Here is a 19,986-nt window from a genome sequence, read left to right as displayed (position 1 = left end):
TAGTGAAAGCCTGTAATGGACCATAAATCACACACTGCTCCACGGTGAATCAGTGCAATCAGAACAGCACACAATTTATGTCGTTTCAAGGCTGATCAAAGAATCGTTGACGGAAATAAAATTGCATTTTCACATTTATTAAGCTAAATGTGGTGCTATTCTTTCCAGTGCGGCTAAATGTTATCACAGTATGTGGTATATATATATATATGTGGCAGCATGTGGGTGATGGGATATGGAGTGTCACTGCAATATTAGTGGTGGAGTGGACCCCACTCCCCTTCCAGCTTATCTCTTCTTAAAAAAAAAAAAAAGATTTCTTTCAACTACAGCTTTCACTGTCAGCCGTTTCCACAGCAGCTCAGCAGTATTGCTATCACATGTAAGGTTTCTATAGAGAGCAGAGGATGAAATGCAGCATCGATGTCTCCAAGATGCCAGTGTGGTGCTGTCAGACAGAGCCCAGACACGGTAAAGCAGGTCAGCTGTTCATGTCTTAGTAAACCAGCAGTGCAGGATCCAGGTCAAGCCTTTTAGTTACCGCAGCTGAAGCACAACCCAGGGTCAGAGCGCCGTTGCCATGACGACTCCTCCGGATGCTGCAGCGCCGCATCACTAGCGGGGGTTGCTGGGTGGATGGGGAGGCTGTTGCCACGCAGAGCGACTAGAAACCCTCGAGAGCCAATCAGAGTCGAGCAGCACTGAACACACACCAGACATCCCTCTATTTATCATGTTGTTTTGAAGAATTTATCATGGGATGCTCAGAAGGCACTGGAGTGAAAACATAAACACATATCGCAATATAGAGACATATGCATGGAAAAATCTATGAGTAAACCCCACGCGATGAACCCCTACACAGCTTTCCCTGGATTATGAAGGTGATCTGATGCTTTCCGTACTCCCTCTGTACACTGCTTGAGTGTTTCATAACACCTGCACAAGACCTGGTCTGCTATTAGACTGCAATAATATAGTTTAAGAAGAAGTTCTTCATCAGGATCCAACACAAAACGACTCTGAAAGCATGTGAAATAATGATTGTAATGGGTTTTTCACCCTCCTTATTAAGGCTTGAGTCTCCCACACATCGTTTTGCACATAGCCTAGGAATGCAATAAGCAATACATTTCAAAAATATGTTTCTTAGGTTCGTTCAAAGGTGAAATTAGCGGGACTGTGCAAAATAGCCCTGCTCATTAACACTATCATTACCTAGCCTATTACTTGATTATTAAGTCTGAAAAGTCATTTCTCACACCTGAATTGAATCATTGGACGTTACCTGAGAAGTAAATACGCTAGAAAACCCCACTCATTCACAGATGTGCACTGCATGAAAGTGTACGTGCACGTGTACAGTTAAGTTGAATGATAATGTTCACTCTCTCTAACACATTAACGCTTTTAAAATGAATGCACGCAGCGTCTGTTTGATTAAATATCCTCAAGTATGACAACCACACTGAAATAAGAGCATGTGGTTTATCTGTCAATCAGATGCAGGCAAGATGGGTTCATTACCACAGCCACCGCAGGGTACCGTAAGTGCTTTCTTTCAAAATAATCATTGGTTCAATACATTTTAACAGTGTGATGTACATTCCCTGTGACAACAGAAACCATCACAGAAATTATAAGGGTTTCCACTACAAATACCATTAAAACCATTAAAAATGCTTCCCTGTAGTGTTTTTTGGGACATATCCCATCAGGATTTAGTGGTTTTAACAAGCCACCAATAGAAGGTGACCAAAGGTGACTTTTCATGACTCATGAAAAAAAGACATAATTTAAGGGGTAAGCTGTCAGAAAAGCAACCTGCCATTAAAGGGACAGCTCATCTAAAAAGGGAAACACTGCCATCATGTCGTTCCATGACTCTTTCTTTGCTTCTGGGGAGCACAACAGGGGGATGTTTAAAGAATATGCTAGTATTGTAATAGTGTAGTTCACTGTTAAGTAGCTGATAAACACTGGGTATTCTCTGGGTATTTCAGATACCCAGATTTTCAGATAGCTTCCCTTTCATTACACATCTGGAGTTACACAGGATTAATTCTGAAAACATGCTTTATTTCAAACTCAGATGTCAGCTGCAGCTCCTTAGTGTCATAACGCTTGTTTACATCACACTAATGCTAATGACACATGTCATATGACTCCATGAATTGCCGCTGAGAAATTAATCATTCTGAATAGAGATTATGCCATTTTTAAGACTAGAAATTAGAAATCTGGCCTCAGAAGAACAAGAAGAAGAAAGAAAGAAAGAAAGAAAGAAAGAAAGAAAGAAAGAAAGAAAGAAAGAAAGAAAGAAAGAATATATTATTATAGCAAATAACAATATGAGAGGCTGATGGGGTAACAGGAAAAAGGTTTGTTTGTTTGCTTCCATCTCTTCATGAGCCTTCATGGGCTTGTTAACAAATTGGCAACACCAACTAGGTCATGATGTAAAACTGATTAGTTGTGGTCCAATTTTTTAAATGTTTAATCACATTGATCTGTGTCTCCGCTGGATTGAGCAAATCTGTTTGTTGATTGTGACAGCAGCTCAGAATCAAATCCCCTTCTTGATTTCACATTGTTCAGAACCAATAAGTATATGAACAATGAGTTAACTATAGCGTCTGGACGTCCCCAGAGACTACAGCGGTAAGTAACGCCGCATTAAAGAGAGAAAGTGTCTCTGAGGACTTGTAATGGAGATCAGTCAATATTTAGAAATATTGTATTACAGACGTGATCGATTGTGGTCAGTGCAGCATAAATGCTGTTTAAAGTCTTCAGTGGTTGTTGGGCTCATGGGAGTGGAGTCAATAACATCAGATACTCGGCATTTATCAAAGCATCAGACGTATACAACAGAATGCATCTACTGTCACAGAACTGCAAAGTGCTTTATGATTGATTTTTCTCTGAGCTAAAACTGCACTTTGACCGTATAGAATACAAAATATTTATGCCCCAGGACAGTCAGCAGACACACAACAGCAATAGTCTTTGCATGTAGCATTAAATATGCATAGGCATTGCGTTCATTGCTGCAAGCTGATAATCTTTTTTCTTCTTCTCCTTCTTCTTCCTTTCTTTCAGGCCTTAGAAATTCATTCATGCTGAAGTCTTAGACACTGAAGGGATGAATATGGAAGAATTTGTGACATGATAATTTAAATAATGTCATCCACATGAATTTGCCTCGATTCACATGGGATGCCAGAATGTGTCTGTGTTTCTTTTTGCATCAACAGTTCATTGTCTTTGAAACACAGCTTGACCTTAAGAGTTTTTTTTTTGTTAGTTTTTTTTTAGAAAGCTATATTGGCAGTATATTCATTTAATTAATGCACAAAGAAAAAGAAACGTCTATGAACGTACCTGTCACGATCTCTAGCTGGAGTGCCCATGAGCTCAGCTAGAGGGAACCCCATCCTGTACCCTTTACCACTCACCCCAGACTCCATTTCCCATAATCCTCTGCCTGGACACATCATCAATTGCAATCACCTGTCTTTGATCAGATCTCAGCTGTCTCACAATACAAGGACTTTAAAAGTAGCGCACAAACCCTCTGACTTTGCCTGTGATTGAATGTTTAGCTTTTGTTGTCCCGCCTTCCATGTTTCCTGGTTATCCTGTTTTGATCCTGGATGAGTTCATTCACTGTAAACAATTTCTGTTGTTTTCACAGTATTATTGCTGTATTATCAGAGAAAGCTTACTGTAGAAACAGTTTAAAGTAAGTTGCTGTCAATTTGATAACTTTTGCAGTATTATTGCTGTATTTCCAGCTTTGTCTTACTGTAGAAACTATTTACAGGACAGTTGCTGTCAATTTATGCTATTCTTTGAAAAAAAATCAATAGAGTGGACTTCTGAGTGTTGTCATAATTTACGTGACATCTAATAATCAGAAATATAACTGTGTGAAAAAATGTTTGCATACAAGTCTTTATATTTAATTATTTTTTAAGCATGTAACAGATTGTAGTTAGTTATATTTTGTGTATATATGCATATAGGTGAATATAAAAACTACTGTGATCAATTATACTGCATAGTAACTTTACAGTATTTTAAAATACAGTGCAAAAACATGAACTGTAATTAATTCTACAGTATAAATATACTGTAAGTTATTATACAGTATGTTGTGAACTACTGTAATCAGATTTACAGTAATATTACCGTGGAATAAAATACTGAAGCTTGCTGGCTATTTGTTGCCAGTAAGTTACTGTTGATTTTACATCAAAAAAATTTACAGTGTTGGTTTTGAGTGTTTGCTGCCTGCCCTGACCATCGCCTGTTTATCTGGATTACTCTTTTGCCTTGCCTCTGCTGTTTCGGCCTGTTTTGACCTTGCTCTCTTTTAATAAAGCATGCAAATGGATCCCCACTCTGTTGTCATGCCTCCTTCATTACAGTACCAATGGAAGTCCTTTTCAACTCAAAATGTTGCCATTAACGAGATGCAACACAGCAGAAAAGGTGTTGCATTTGTGTGTAGGTGCGTCTGAAAGCGTTGAGTCATCCAGCATCATTCACCAGGCTTAACTCTACAGCAAAACAGCCTTGTGTGCTTGTTTGTCTTGAATATTTCTGAGTGGGAGGCTTATTGTTTTTTTTGATAGAGACAGGAAATAAAGGGAGGAAAGTAATCTTGATTTTAACTTATCTTGGATTTTAAGGTAATACAATAGCACTCCAGCATTACAACAGTAATTGGCAAGCAATGAATTTGCTTACTATTAAAGTAGGTGATTTGAGAGAGGCTAATAACATAAGATCCCACCCTTCCAGCAAATCCCTCTCCAAAGCCACGCCTCCTCCAAAACACATGACCACACACACAATGAGAGACATCAGTGCTGTCAGATTAGCTCATGTCTCATTCACGGTGAGAAAACATTACAGTACAAAGTGCAGAATATTCCAGAAATAACATCTTCCATTCTCACTCGCTCTGCAATAGCGTAAAGAACGCACTGATGAAGTATCATGTCTGCAGTACACAAATATATATGTTAACAGGCAGATAGGACAGCCTATCGTAATCCTTGGGCTGGGGGCAATGACTGGCTGAACATTTTATGGTCCTACACCTTCAACAGATGCTATAAATACATATAAATGAATTTAGAGCATTTAACTTAGTGATTGCTCTCGGGATGTGAAGAGACTTATTCTGAACCAAATCACCTCTTGCCTTTAATTATATGTCTTTATACACTATTGTTTGGAGCCTAAAGGGTTTTATTTTATTTATTTATTTTTGTCTCTTGAGTTTTATTCAGCAAGGACACATTACTGTACATTTAGATCAAAAGTGAAAGTAAAGACATATATAATGCTTCTATAGATTTATATTTCAAATAAATGCTGCTCTTTTGACCTATTTAATAATAATCACAGTTTCCACACAGATATGATATATATATGATATATAAATATAATCAGAATATCAACATGCCTAATAATTATGCACACTGTGTATATCAATGAAATATCAATGTTTTCAACATAATAATAATAAAAAAAATCATGATATTATTCTGATTTCTGAAGATCATGTGAATGAAGAATTATGTGAGTGCCATATGCATTTGCGTTTCAATCAACAGCTACATTTACATGGACACTTTTTATTTCCAGCCACTGCTGGAACATAAGGGTTCAACATAAGGGTTCAATGACTGCAATGAATCTTGGGAACACAGTGCTATTGTGTGTGAGATTCTCACCTGACTGTTGCTCATTTAGACCTACTCCTGCACGACAAGAAAACATTTCGTATATCCATCTTCAATGAAATATGTTACTTGTTTTTTTAGCTTTTTATAATCAACAAGACGGATGGTTATACATCAAGTCACCCCCTGAAAATGTATTTAATTTCAAATCATTTAACTAACCGGCTAATATTCATTAAGAATATAGACAAAACATTTAGTAATGAAATTGTCTATTGGCAATATGTTTAATCTGTTCTATATTTATTTATATTTATTAAAAATAACAACATGAATTATCAATTTGCCACTTCTATAAATCAACTACTTAAAAAAACTCTTACTCTAATATATGTATCATGATACACTAATGATTCATTATTACTTAATACAAAATTATATTTAGTAATACAAAGCAAAATCACGATGATGTTTCTCTCTGTGCCATTTAGTGCTTTCAGACGATTATGTGTGTCTTTAATCATTTCTGTGCATGCTGCATAATGTAATGCCGAAATACACAAATACATGTTTTACATTTTAAAAAGTAAATTAAAATAAATCATGATCGTTTTCTGAAGTATGTTTTCATGGGTTTTAATTGCTTCATTATTGTTGGAAGAAAAAACAGCTTATCACACTGTGATAAGGGCTGAAGGTGAACGCAGATTGAAAAACGTGATGAAATGACAATGTAAAGCACTTCGAGTCATGCACAACCTGCACGAATATACAGAGTTCCCCGATGTGTTTGCATACTAACTGCTAGTCTAGTCAAAAATAGCTAATCCAAAACAGGTTAAAATGTTGCATTTCAAAATTCTTGTTTACAGCCAAAACAAGAGTATGAAATAACAATGCCTGGATTCATAACATGAGCCGTGCCAGCGTAGACAGTTTGAAGCCTCGCCAATGCACAATGTCTGGTTTTAAATATTTTAGTGACTGGCTGAAAGTATTAGTTTTTTTTACTTAATTAATTGCATCAGCCTGCATATAATGACTGTATCATAAATCAACTGACATTATAAAAGCCATAGTGGTCAACCATACACTTAGCACAACTTGGCACTTGTAGTGTGCTTCACATAAATAGAGTATGTTAAAAATGCACTTGAAGATAATGTATTAATAAAATAAGAGGTATATTGTGTACTCAAATAGAGATTCTTTCTTTTTAGTACACCAAGTATACTTTTAAAGTGTGCTTTATAATAAAGTAAAATGTAAAGTTGTACAACTAAAAACGTTTTAAATCATGTTTTAATAATCTTTCTTTTGCTTTAATAAACTAAATGAATTTTCATGTGTTGACTAACATATTAAAGCATGTGTAAAGTACTTGATTATAAGTTTAACTCTAGAATCTAGTGTGTTTTTAATATTACAATTAAAGGCATTCTAAAATATAATTATTTTACATGCCCTCATCAAATGTCTAACTATATATTTAAATACATTAGAAATGACATTGAAGTATATTGTAGTTTACTAGTAGTACACTTTAACCATACAATATAATTATGGATGTGTAATGTTAGTCCTAAAACACTCTTATCAATTTCAACAGATGCATTTTCATTTAAATGTAAACAACATTCAGTTAAGCATCCAAAAATATTAGATTTAGTTTGCACTTAAGTATATCCCTTATAAGTGGATTATTTCCATAATAAGTCATCTTTTTGAAAGTATGCAGAAGTGTACTTGTTTTTCACAAGAGTAATCAAATTTGAACATGTTTACTCTCTAAAACAGTTAGATTTTCAGAGTTGGTTTTTCTATTGCCCGGAAGGATGAAAATCCATTATGAAAATGGGAAATCCAAATATAAATAAGGCTTATATGTGTTGTTGTCTAAATTAGAGAGCAATCACAGGGGGCCTGACGATCCTGACCTCTCTGAGTGTGTTGTTTTTCTCTCAATCCCTCGTTCTCACAGTTCCTCTGATGTGTGGGTGAGCGGCAGCTACATCCGTCCTGCTGGGCATCAGCATGCTGCCCTAATTACCGCCCAAAATGAGGGAACTGCTCTCTGTTCCACATGCAGCACATCCTGCATTTTTATGCTGTATGGTTTAACATATTTATTATGATTTTCTCTCTCTCTCTCTCTCTCTCTCTGATTGTCATGTTGAGATCTAGGCAACATGTCACAGAGTATGAGGAGGTCAGGTGGGCGTGTTTTTTTTATGTGTATATTTTGGTGTTATTCAGTTCTGCAAGCATTTAGGTCAATGCGTGAATCATTCATAGAGACACTTGCAGCAGTCAGGAGTGCATGGATGGCAACTCTCAGCTGCACTCCCTTAGGGCCCTTTCAGATTAGCACGGCATGGAAATAATAAAGCAAAACATAGGATTGAACGACATATGGGGCTCCCTGTGGAGGTCAGTAAACCCAAACCCCAAACACACGTGACCTTATGGGATATTCTGTGGTTCACAACTGGTCTGTATTCAGGAATCCTAACCCTAACCCTAACCCTAACCCTTAAAATGAGACTCTAGTGAATGAATGAATTCAAGAACAGTAGAACAATGGTGATGTCCAATTATTATTATTATTATTTTTTTAACCAGATCTTTAATAAATCAGATTCGTAAAATGATAGTCTGTATTATTTGTTCCTATATTGATTCATCTGGTCCATCAGTTCACTGCTGTGGATATCAGCTCACTGGAGAGGAAAATTATCTTCAATTTCAAGTCTGCCCATCACAACAATCCATCATATGACTTCGCAAGAATTTGAATATACTGCATATGGTGTACAATATACATATAGACTACTTTTAGTCCTTATTAGGGTGCTTTTCATCCATTTTTGGAGCTTGAACACTTTAGCCTTTATTACATGGAAAGGAATGACTAGTATAAAGAAATATTTTTTATGTTCCACCCAATAAAGTAAAATACATTTGTTCATGGCTTTCGAGGATGAGGCCATGTCCGGTGATCAGTCCATGTTGCCTAATTTGGCTCACTTCTATCTGACAGATGAGTCCTCAACATCAAGAACAGAAGATATCAAAAGCAGTTTCTCCTCCCTTGTTATAAGCACGTTTATTTTCTCTCCTGATTCAGACCAGACCACGTTTACACTGGAGGAAGCATTTTTATGGATCTTTATGGTTTTGTTTCTTACAAACAAACATCTTTTATCTTCTCAGATGGTAATTGATGGACTGGATTGGTGTGGATTACTGTGATGTTTTTTTTCAGCTGTTAGGACTCTAATTCTGACGGCACCCGTTCACTGCATGAACAAACAAACTCATCTACATCTTGGACGGCCTGAGAGTGAGTACACTTTCAGCAAATTTTCATTTTGGGGTGAATTATTTATTTAATAGAACGAATCGGCACGCCACTTTACATCATAACCCACTGTTCTGCCTTGTTTTGCATCGTTTGTCTCAAGCTGATTGGTGTGCATCCAAAGAAAAGAGTAGTTGCTTTACATGCCAGTTTTTTCCCGCCATCTCGTTTCTCAAGAGCTGTTGGCGTTTGAGCTAATCTACTCTCTGGCGGTGTTTGCAAATGTTGATTTAATGAAGTGTGGAGCGTCTTGAGTGATGGCTACAGTTCATAATCTCTCTGCTCTATCAAGCCTGCTCTTGTGAGCTGGTCAGTGCAAAATCAAACACTCCCACTTTCTCTTTCAAGCTCCTGCTAGCTTCAAGCAGAGGTCCTGCCTTCCAATATCAATCATCCAAACCATCCAATGGGAGTGAGGCGTGTCAGAGCCCTGGGATTCGATTGGCTGACAGTGAGTGGTGCTCATCTCCTGAAGTCAGGGACATCACTGCATGGCACAGAGTGGGATGGGAGCCGGAGAAGTCAGTAATAGGGGTTTGACTACAAGGATTTGTCTTCAGTTTTATAAACGCTGCTGTCAGCGTGACAGATTATAACTATTCCAGAGCAACCACAGAGGAGAACCGAGCCCTGAATGAGCAGCAAAACACTGCACCTACAACTCAGACTTTCACCAGTCATTTATTCTGTGAAGACCAAAACAATAATCACATCTCCAATCATATTTAAATGATTTTAAATTATGGAAAACTTCTCAATTCTAGTGTTTTAGGACTAGTATTGGCTAACCACAATTTGAGAATATTTCTGTTCTGCTGGTTTGATATGATTTATTTCAGGAGTGCAGCAGATGAGATGAAGCTAAATATTCGTTCATACTAAGAACGATAACTATAACAATAAATATAACTAAAACTATAAATAATATAATCAATTAACTATTTAATAAATAGTATTAGGGATGTCTGACAAGTAATATAAAAATATATTTTATGAGAAACACCATTTGATTGTTGAGATACTTTTTGGTAAACATAACTTTCTTATGAATAGATTTAGTTTGAACTGATTCAGTCAGAAAATATGTCCGTGGAGTGGAGTGACTTTTTATTAGATGAAACAGAATGTAACACATCTCAGTAAAGAAGATTCCAGGCAATCCCAAAATACATTTCTTTTGCAAATATTTACCATGATATTGGTGTGTTAATAAAAGCACAGTAGGTTTAATGCAATTTTAATCAACTTTTTGATAGATCATGTTTTTGAGAAATTCTACACGCACGCACACACACACACACACACACACACACACACACACACGGTGTAGGAATTGTTACTCAGACATGTCTAATAAATTTCACAAATAATTACAAAGAAACAGTAAGTAGCACATTTATTTAAACATTATTAGAAATTAGAAAGAATTAAATTGTATTTTCTTGTAAAACATACTCCACTAATCTTTACAACTTTGAAAAATCATTTTAAAAATGTATTTTATTTTATTTTTTTAATTTATTTTAGTATTATATAATGCCGCATGCAGCACTGGTCCTGTATGGCTCTTCCCTCAAAGCTCTCACATACAGTACGGTGAAACTGAAGGACGCATGAGACTGAAGGGACATCGCTGACCTTCAGCGCAGCACACTGTAACCCCTGCTGTCGCCAGGTGGCCATATAACCATTGCCTCGACATCATACAGACCATAGTCACAGACGAACCCCAGTCACACACGCTTGTAATCCCCTCACAGCCACCAGAACTGCCTTATTCCTCAGAAGTCTGAGCGTACAGTCATGTTTGAGATGCACTAAGGACTTCTATGGGTTTCCACAGTGTAATCAAACTGTATTAATTGTTGTCTCAGCAGTGCTGTGACTTCCACAGAGGCTGTGTAGAAATGCTGTACTCCTGCAGATCCATTTGGCAGTGCCTCTCGTCTCTTAACCTCCCTCTTTAGCACCATTTTCTCAGTCCTCAGGGAAGCAGGCATGCAGATGCCTTTTTTAGACCTCCTAGTTTTTGTGAAACTTCCCAGCGTGCCTCAAATAATGTCACAGGACTCTCATCTATTATGTCCCGTCTCCTATACACAGCTTTAAGAACAGAGGTCAGAACATAATGTAATGCATACAGGACAATGAATGCAGAGTCCTTGCAGTAAAGTCATTATCACAAATTACAAGCAGACAGCGTGATCAGGACCCCGGTGCAATGTGAGGATGACTGTTAACATCCTGAAGGGGTGCATGCACATGGTTAATTAGCCCTCCCCCCCAAAATCCATGGGTTTAAGCCTAATTGGGAATCATTTCATTTTCCTTCCCTTTTTTAAAGCTCCATCATTATTTCCTGCTGCTACAAAATTATAGAAATTGTATTTAGCTGAGCTGTGAGTTCGCAGTCTTTCACGCTAGACTGTGTGAAAAAATAACAAAACAATAGCCAAAAATACTTTCTATTGTGTTATTATCTCTGGTTGCATGCAGCAACAACAAAAATACAGCAAGAAGTGTAGACTAATTTGCCAAAGTGTCCAAAAATGGTTATTTGTAATGGATCAGTCAAGACGTTTCAGGAATCGTTACAGGGATAGTTCACCCAAAATTGAAAATTACCCCATGATTTACCCCATCAAGCCATCCTAGGTCTATATGACTTTCTTCTTTACGATGAATACAATCAGAGTCATATTCAAACTAAAATCTAGGCTCTTCCGACCTTTAGAACGGCAGCGAATGGTGGTCAGGATTTTGAAGCAAAATAAGGAGGATCCATCCATCATAAAATATGTCCCACTGGTTAGGTTTAGGGAAATTCTAAAAAATTATATTAATATTAATATGAAACGGTCATCTCATTAAAGAGTTGCGTTTCCCTTGAAATTGGGTTAATGGAACTGGAATCTGAACCAGATTTGCTAAATTTCTTAAGATTCCCATTGCCATCCTATCCATGCACTATTATAATTGCACTCAAGATTTCTAACGCACTTCTGTCTCTGATTAAAATCATCTTCATTTGTGACCAGTTCAATCACAGTGATTCCAGTCCTCCCAATATTCACAGAATGGAGACTAAAACCAGGAAATTTGAAATTTGCAAATTATGCAAAGTTCACATTTATGATAGAAAAAGCTAAAGAAACAAACAACAGCTGATCAGGCCCACATAAAACCTGTGTGTGCATGCAGAACTTCACAGACAGCTCAGACTTCAGCAGAATTGGAATGCAGCTCAATTCCCTCTCCCTTGCATGTTCAATATTTAATTGTTTGGACTGATTTGATTTTACTTTCAGACTGTTTGAAGGAAATAGAGCTGGCAATAGGTCTATAACAGCTCTTCCATGGCTGTCGTCTTCAGCCTCAACACTAGTGCAGTACAGACAAGACTCTCTGAAGAGCTCCTCCTGCAAGCTCGGGATTAATCACTGCTCTGAATATTCACTGCAAAAATCCTACACTGGCTAAATATAGATGGCTGATTAAAAAAACATGAATACAAATGAGGTGTGTGTGTGTGTGTGTGGGGTCTTAATCTTAATAGTCCAAAAAAACTGGAACATTTAAGAGTCTTATAAAAAAAATAAGAGAGAATCATGGGTAAAAAATGGGGTAGTCTTTGAAGTACAAGCAAAACGGATCCAATAGGATCCTGTCGATTAGGAGAGGAAGCTAATCCAGCTCTGTTCATCCAGGCCACGGGACAATCAGAGTAAAGCCCAAGACACTGCACAATTTTCTGCTGTCCCAGATGAAAGACCGGCATCATTAAACAAGCTTGGCAATTTCTGTGATCGTGGCTCCTATGTTGTACAGTGGCCACGGTCTTGCAACTAAAGACAATATGCTAATTTTTTCACAGTGTCAGAAATTCAGCATGATCATTGCATCATAACGTGCTGATGCCTACGTTACTGACCGGCCAAAAAAAAAAAAGCGTCATAAAATCAATGCAACATATGGCACTAAAACATAAAACTGCTTACCTCAAACTCTTTTTCATCATCATGCATGTACATTGTACTCTTTTGCAAATCATGCAGGCTTTAGAGGGCAGTCACTGAACAAGGTCGCTGATTTTAAATATCTCGGTTCGCTCATCAGAAGCGACGGTGACTCACAAGGGAGTTATTTTATGTCGTAGAATAAAGCGTAAAAATATCTTGAGTTTATGTGAACAACAGACTTTAATCAAAAACTCATAGTGCTAAAATGCGAACCCATTTCTGGGTTTTGGCCTACAACAATACATCATCCCTGTAGCTCTATATTACATGCACAAATCATTACACTATGCCATTACCCATGTAATCAATTCAAGACAAGTGAAGTCAGTGGTAATTACAGTTCATGTAATGTTGCTTCGGCAACCGATGAGTCAGTCTCTACATCCTGTCCAGTGAACAATACACAGCTACAAGTTTAAAGACCCTTCATTGGCTTGCTGCTGCCCACCACAGTGTGGAGGAAGGGCTCTTAATACTCAACAGTACTGCACTGACTGGTTGAGAGAACGTGTGACTAAGAGGTTAATGGTTAGCTAGTGTGGGCTACATCTGTGCAGACAGATTCCCTCTTCAACCCTCAACAATCGCTGTCTGTTTGGAGCGTAATACATAAATGTGGCCCAAATATCCATGCATCTGCTGCACAGCTGATGCTCTCTCTCTCTCGTCATGTCGTCTTCCAGCGTTCCTCCTGTACCTGTATCTGTTTATCTCCGTCTTTTCGATTGAAGGCTGTGGCTCTGTTTCTCAAGAGGAGAGATCAAAGTGTGCAGCAGGGATGAAATGCGGTCCTCACCAGTGAAAGAGACCAGAAAACTTGGCCTGTGGCATCACTGCCATGTCGCATTTTGTTATGCAGCATGCTGCCAATATTCTGATGTGCACTGAGATTTGAGTATATGGACTGATGTGTCTTTTAAGAGAAGATATGTTCTCATAATCTGAAAAAGCACATATTGTCCAGTACGTTTGGTCTTGGTCTTGTTCAGTCACTACAGATAAATTGTAAGGTCTGTGCTGACTGGTGTATACGATCTGCTCTGAATCGTCCTTTTCTTGACATGGACTCAAGCTACTCATGGCCTGATCTGGACTCAGTCTTGTGAAAAAGCGAGTGATTGAAAGATGCGTCACCCCAAATTTAATATGCTGGTCAATCTAAAACACAAAATGCAAGTCCAAATAATAATAGACAGATATTTTCAAGGAATCACACAGCAGCATTTCTGCTGTTTCATCACTACTAGATGTCAAATAAAACTCTACCTTTCAAAGATTTATATTTTTCATTATTGGTGCATTAATTATTTTCGCACATTTTTATTTCTGGCCTTTGGCAGTGTGAACGCTCTGATCCATTAACCTGGGCTCGGGAAAAGGCGCATCACAGACAGTGTGTGAACCTGGAGTTAGGCATATGCCCAGTCTGCTCTGTTCTGCCAGGGCTGCAGAAAATCGTGCTTTAAAGCGATTTAGAAATTGTGATTTTATGACGATGATTTTGATTAATCACACAGCCCTAGAATGGACTGGCAATGGACAGACAATAACTCGGGCTGGCACCGCTCAGCAAAATGGGAAAACCAGGTCCAGGCAGAGCTCGGCAGCGGGTAGACAGTCAGCGGAGCAAGCTTCAGGAGGGAACATGTTAACAGCCATTTATGCACGTTTGAATTTGTTGTTCTGTAGCATATGCAGCAAAAATATCTAAGATAAATTGGTGGTTTATTCTTAAACCAATCAGCGAGCTCGAATAGTGGAAGCATAGTAACAGTTTAATGTTAATTTTTTGTTATTTAATTATATATATATGAAATGATGTTATTATGTTATGACATTTTTACATATATTAACAATATTATTATTTTTTTAATAGTAATTGGCGGCCCACTTGCAATACCACCGCGACCCACTAGGGGCCGCGGACCACAGGTTGAAAACCACTGATCTAACACATGAGCATAAAGAGAATTGTGAGTGCACAGGACGCAGTTTAAGTGAGAGGAGACACGTTTTAAGTGTGCACGCTCTCTCCGGGCAAGCACGTCTGGTTTTGTGACAGAGCAAAGGAAATCTGCGTGCAAACATAATAAAAACTGACTGACGTGCATTATTTTAATGTGCTTTCGCGTTACAATTACTCACACTCTCGCTGCTGCTTCTGCACCGCTTACACTGCAAACGTGTGAACCTGTATAATGTATAACAAATCTATTTCAACACCTGAGTCTATAAATTTTGTTACACCTTTACTATAGTGATAATTTTGGTTTTGGTTTGGTTTCTAATTGGTTTTCTTTTGGAAATATGTTTCAAATTCATCCTGATTGCATTTCTGACTGTAAAGCATATCTGTGTGTCAAAATCGGGATTAAAATCAAAATCGCAAAATTGATCAAAGAAATCGCGATAGCACAGCCCTAGTTCATTCAATAAAGACAGTTAACAATCTAGCTTCTGAGTACAACAATAGCGGGGGTAAGTTAATTTTTTTTGCAGTGGGCCGCGCAAAAATATGTGTTTGGTTGTGTGGGCCGCGAGTTGAAAAAGGTTGGGAACCACTGCTTTAGTCTTCAATAAAACCAGTATTTAGATCTTTCCACATAAAATGCATATTGATAAAACCCTTTTTTACATCAGCTGAGCCACAGAGGTTCATTAATGGAGATTTGAAATATGTGTACATCTTAAAAGCATGTTTTAAAAAAGATATCAAAACAATTTGAAATGTACTTCACAGTAACTTCTTTCACTTTAGTACAAACTGTACTTTATAAAAGCATGTTATCCTTAAATGTGTTAAGAAACATAGTCATGAAAGTGTACTTGAGAAAGCGGTGTTTTAAGTACATTTTAACTTGACTTTTAAGATTTGGAGAGCACTCCAGTTGCACAACAAGGCAGTAGTGTCAAGTTATGCAACGTAAGTTATGAGTTATGTAATCTGATTACTTTTTCAAGTAACTAGTAAAGTAGCACATTTTATTTATTTATTTTTATTATTAAAAATAAATAAGCAAGCCCAGCTCAGGTGACAAAAAGTAATGGAAAAGTAACAATGCATTACTTTCCATAAAAAGTAACAAAGTAATGCAATTAGTTACTTTTTATGTAGTAATTGTTATACAAATCTTCCCCCAACCATGGTTAAGTTAAATCAACTTCACGTATTAAACCACAAGCAACATAAAGCCCTGTAACAGACATACCTGTATTAGTTACACGAGGATATAAATGTTGACTAGCAGCTACATACGCTGATTATATCACAGTATCCAGTGCTATAACATACCACATCATTTGGGAAAGTGTCCATCAGTTAATTAAGCGACTATGTAAACATGTATTATGCCGTTGATATGTGACTGGGCTGGTGTGATTAGCTCCAAATCCAAGGATAAACGCTCACCACCTGTCTTCGTCCAAACAAAGAGCTTTTAACACATTTCAATCACTAATCCCACATCAGCTTTCCAGGGGGAGGGAGTTTCCACCGGCTAGTGGAAAGTGATGCAGAAGTACGTTTTGAGATAACCTAATAACACCACAAATCTCAAACCGAATAAATGTTTATTGGGGCAGATACAAATACATTTGCACTGCGACAGAACTACAAACTGTGCATTCATTCAGAACTAGTCAGGAGCAACAACTGCATAACAGCTGCTTTCGAAAATGACAGCTGTACGATTGGAAAAGATCTTTGTGATAGATTGGGCCTGTCTCAGCTAATTGTATTTATCCCCTCTAATGAAGCCATTACAAACAGTGCCACAACTTGAAGTTCATTCAGTCATCCAGGATGGATCACAGTCGAGTGCATGTTAAAAATCAGTAAAATCACAGCTGTAATCAGTAGCCTGTGCTGCTGGGCAAATGCAGAGGACACTGCAGGTAAAAAGCCTGGGCGAACATGCTGCTTTTAAGGTCTAAATACTAAAACGAGCTCATCGTGCTGGACATTTCAGGATGTGAAACAACCCAAAGCATCCATCGGTCACGGGGAAGCCCATGCAGCGCGTCACCGCAGCATCAGCACCAGCTCGGATGAACATGCCACTGATGCGTTTCATCGACAGCTAACATCAGTGGGTTTCTCCCGAACTATTCCTCCGCCGTGGTTAAATCAGATCTCTCTGCGGTTCTCCTGAGCATATCGCGTCTGTATCACTCACCTGTGCTGTTCGTATAAACCACTCGAGTGTCGCTGAGGATGCTCGGGTCACTTTGAGATCTTCCTCTCCGCACAACGCAATCTTCGGATCCATCTGATGTGGCCATGGAGATGAGAGCAGACGGTAGAGCACAGAGAAGCCGATGTGCGCGTGTGGACGTGATTCAGATTGACAGCAGCAGCGCTGGAGGAGGAGAGCCGTGCGCGTGCCCTGACTGAGGCGCATCTGGTCACAAGACCGGGCTGTCACTTGCATTCACTAGCATTATTATTAGTTTGATGAAACGTGTCATTGGTGATGGGTGATTTTAATGTGTGGACGAACCTCAAGTCTTCGTGGGTTTTACAGTAGGCTATTAATAATCGTCGTCATATGTCATACAATCAGCGTTTGAAGAGAAGAGGATTGAAGAGAAGAGGGTTACAGTGATCCGTCAGAGGAAGTAAGGATTAGTTAGCCTGTGACGCCCTCTTGTGGGCTCATATTATAGTGCTGGAGCGATACAGGATATAAATAATGCTTTTGTGAACGATATTGAAGATAGAATTCTAAGAACAAATGTTCTATTAATGTTACTGGAACGTTTGTTCATAACTTTAAAATAACTTTTACAGAATATTAATATTCTATTAAATATTAAAATATTTTTTTTTAAACCTAAAGCTTTATTACACACTATATAGCTAGTTCTACATATTATAAAGATTTAAAATAATTAAGGAAACAGTATTTTGTCAAATATTGCACAAACATTAAACAGAATTGATGTCAAACATATTGCACACTATTTAATTCCACATATTATAAAGATTCTAAAGATTTAAGGACAGAGAATATTGCATAATGACGAAGGTAATTGTAGCTGCTCGATTTGTTATCAGTCTTTTTGCATTTGACAGACGTCCTCAGCGCGCGCTGTTCCGAACACAGACTCGAAACAGTGAATCGTGGTTCAGTTGATTCACTGATTCAGAACAGAAGGATTAATTTCTCCCATTACTAATTCAATATTTTTCATATATATGCACCAATATATAAATACGTAGCATTATTTACCAAAATATTTCTCTACGACATTTAAAGAACTTGACAGCGTGAACCGTTCGGCGCAAATGAGTCGTTTAGGGGTTGTGAATCCGCCCTCCACACAGATACAAGACACCAAAGATGGCTGAATACGGCAGTGAATCTCGAGTCATTTCGCTTAGTATTGAAAGCCCTTCAACACTAACACTTTCTCACAGAGGAAGACACATCACTGGGCTCGGGGCAGGGGTGGATCTAGAAAAATATTGATGGGGTGGCGAGAAGGGGGCAGGAATTTTTGAGGGGTGGCAACATACAGGGCCGGCCCGCGGTATAGGCAAATGTTAAGGGCGCCACTCATCCATAGGGGCGCCAGAATGAGTGAACGAGTGAATTTTTTATTTTATTTTTTACATATATTTTTTTATAATAGGCTACTATTTAAAAACCATTAATTCGAAATACTACCAAATAAAGCAAAAAAAAAAAAAAAAAACTCTTCAATCTTCCCCCGCCCATCGAGTGCTTGAAGTGCTTCAGAAACAGAGCGCGCGCGATCAGTTGTTGGTAATTTGTTGTGTAGCGTGCCCGACGCAGCATCCAATGTAGACAGCACTGCTTTTGTTAACACACAGCTCGTAGAAACGGCCCTGGCAGCTCGCGCCAGTTCTAGACACGGTGAAAGTTTCCTGATTGTGACGGAAGGCCGAATTTACATGACACATTATAAATGAGCATAGTCTGCGATAGATACAGTGCCAAAAAGAAGAGAAGAGGATAAAGGCAGAGGTAAAGAGATGTAGTGAATGAACAATTTATTGCATAGGAGTAAGATACTATAATTTCATGGCAGTTATTTTTACCTTAAACTTAATGTTAGCAGTTGTTCTGAGTTCTGAGTCCCCAGACTGTGATTTTGTACAATCATGTCAGTTTTAAGATGCATTTTTTATTATCACTTTTTTATTAATGTTTTACTCTACAGTTGTGCAGTTTTGGGGGGATACAGTACAGGCCAAAAGTTTGGAAACATTACTATTTTTAATGTTTTTGAAAGAAGTTTCTTCTGCTCATCAAGCCTGCATTTATTTGATCAAAAATACAGAAAAAAATTTAATATTGTGATATATTATTACAATTTAAAATAATTTGTTTTCAATTTATTATACTTTAAATTATCATTTATTTCTGTGATGCAAAGCTGAATTTTCAGCATCATTACTCCATTCTTCAGTGTCAGGTCTATCACATGATCCTTTAGAAATCATTCTAATATGATGATTTATGATGAGTGTTGGAAACAGTTCTGCTGTAATGTGTGTGTGTGTGTGTGTGTGTGTATATATATTTATATATATATATATATATATATATATATATATATATATATATATATGCTAAATCATGAACACAATGACAGGGTGAAATGGGCTGTGATGCATGGGCCGCCAGGTAAAATCTTGCCTAGGCCAGCAAATTGGTCAGGGCCGGCCCTGGCAACATATGGCAGACGTATAGTCAATGTTTCGTTCAATATCTGTCTCGGCTCGGTGTTCATCTTCAGTTCTCTCTTCACAGCAGTTCAGTCAGGTACTGTTGGTTGGTTTGTTTTAACTCAGATGGAGTGTCAGCCACATTAAAAAAGATAACGGCTTAAGTAATTTGTGGATTAATGCGTATTGGAGACACAAACTGTTTAAAACGAT

General features: G+C 37.9%; 1 protein-coding gene across 1 annotated transcript in view; it reads right to left on the bottom strand.

The window, feature by feature from the left end:
* Positions 1 to 17,651, bottom strand: part of LOC132126248 (phosphatase and actin regulator 3-like) — a 30,425-nt gene extending 12,774 nt beyond the window's left edge. The window contains exon 1 of the mRNA XM_059537378.1: positions 17,255 to 17,651. Coding sequence (XP_059393361.1) covers positions 17,255 to 17,360 — 106 coding nt within the window. The 5' untranslated portion in view covers positions 17,361 to 17,651. The remainder of the gene's footprint in view (positions 1 to 17,254) is intronic.
* Between the last annotated feature and the right edge of the window lie 2,335 nt (positions 17,652 to 19,986).

This window comes from Carassius carassius, chromosome 44, assembly GCF_963082965.1.
Source record: "Carassius carassius chromosome 44, fCarCar2.1, whole genome shotgun sequence".
Taxonomy (NCBI): domain Eukaryota; kingdom Metazoa; phylum Chordata; class Actinopteri; order Cypriniformes; family Cyprinidae; genus Carassius; species Carassius carassius.
This window is presented reverse-complemented; position numbering and strand designations above follow the sequence as displayed.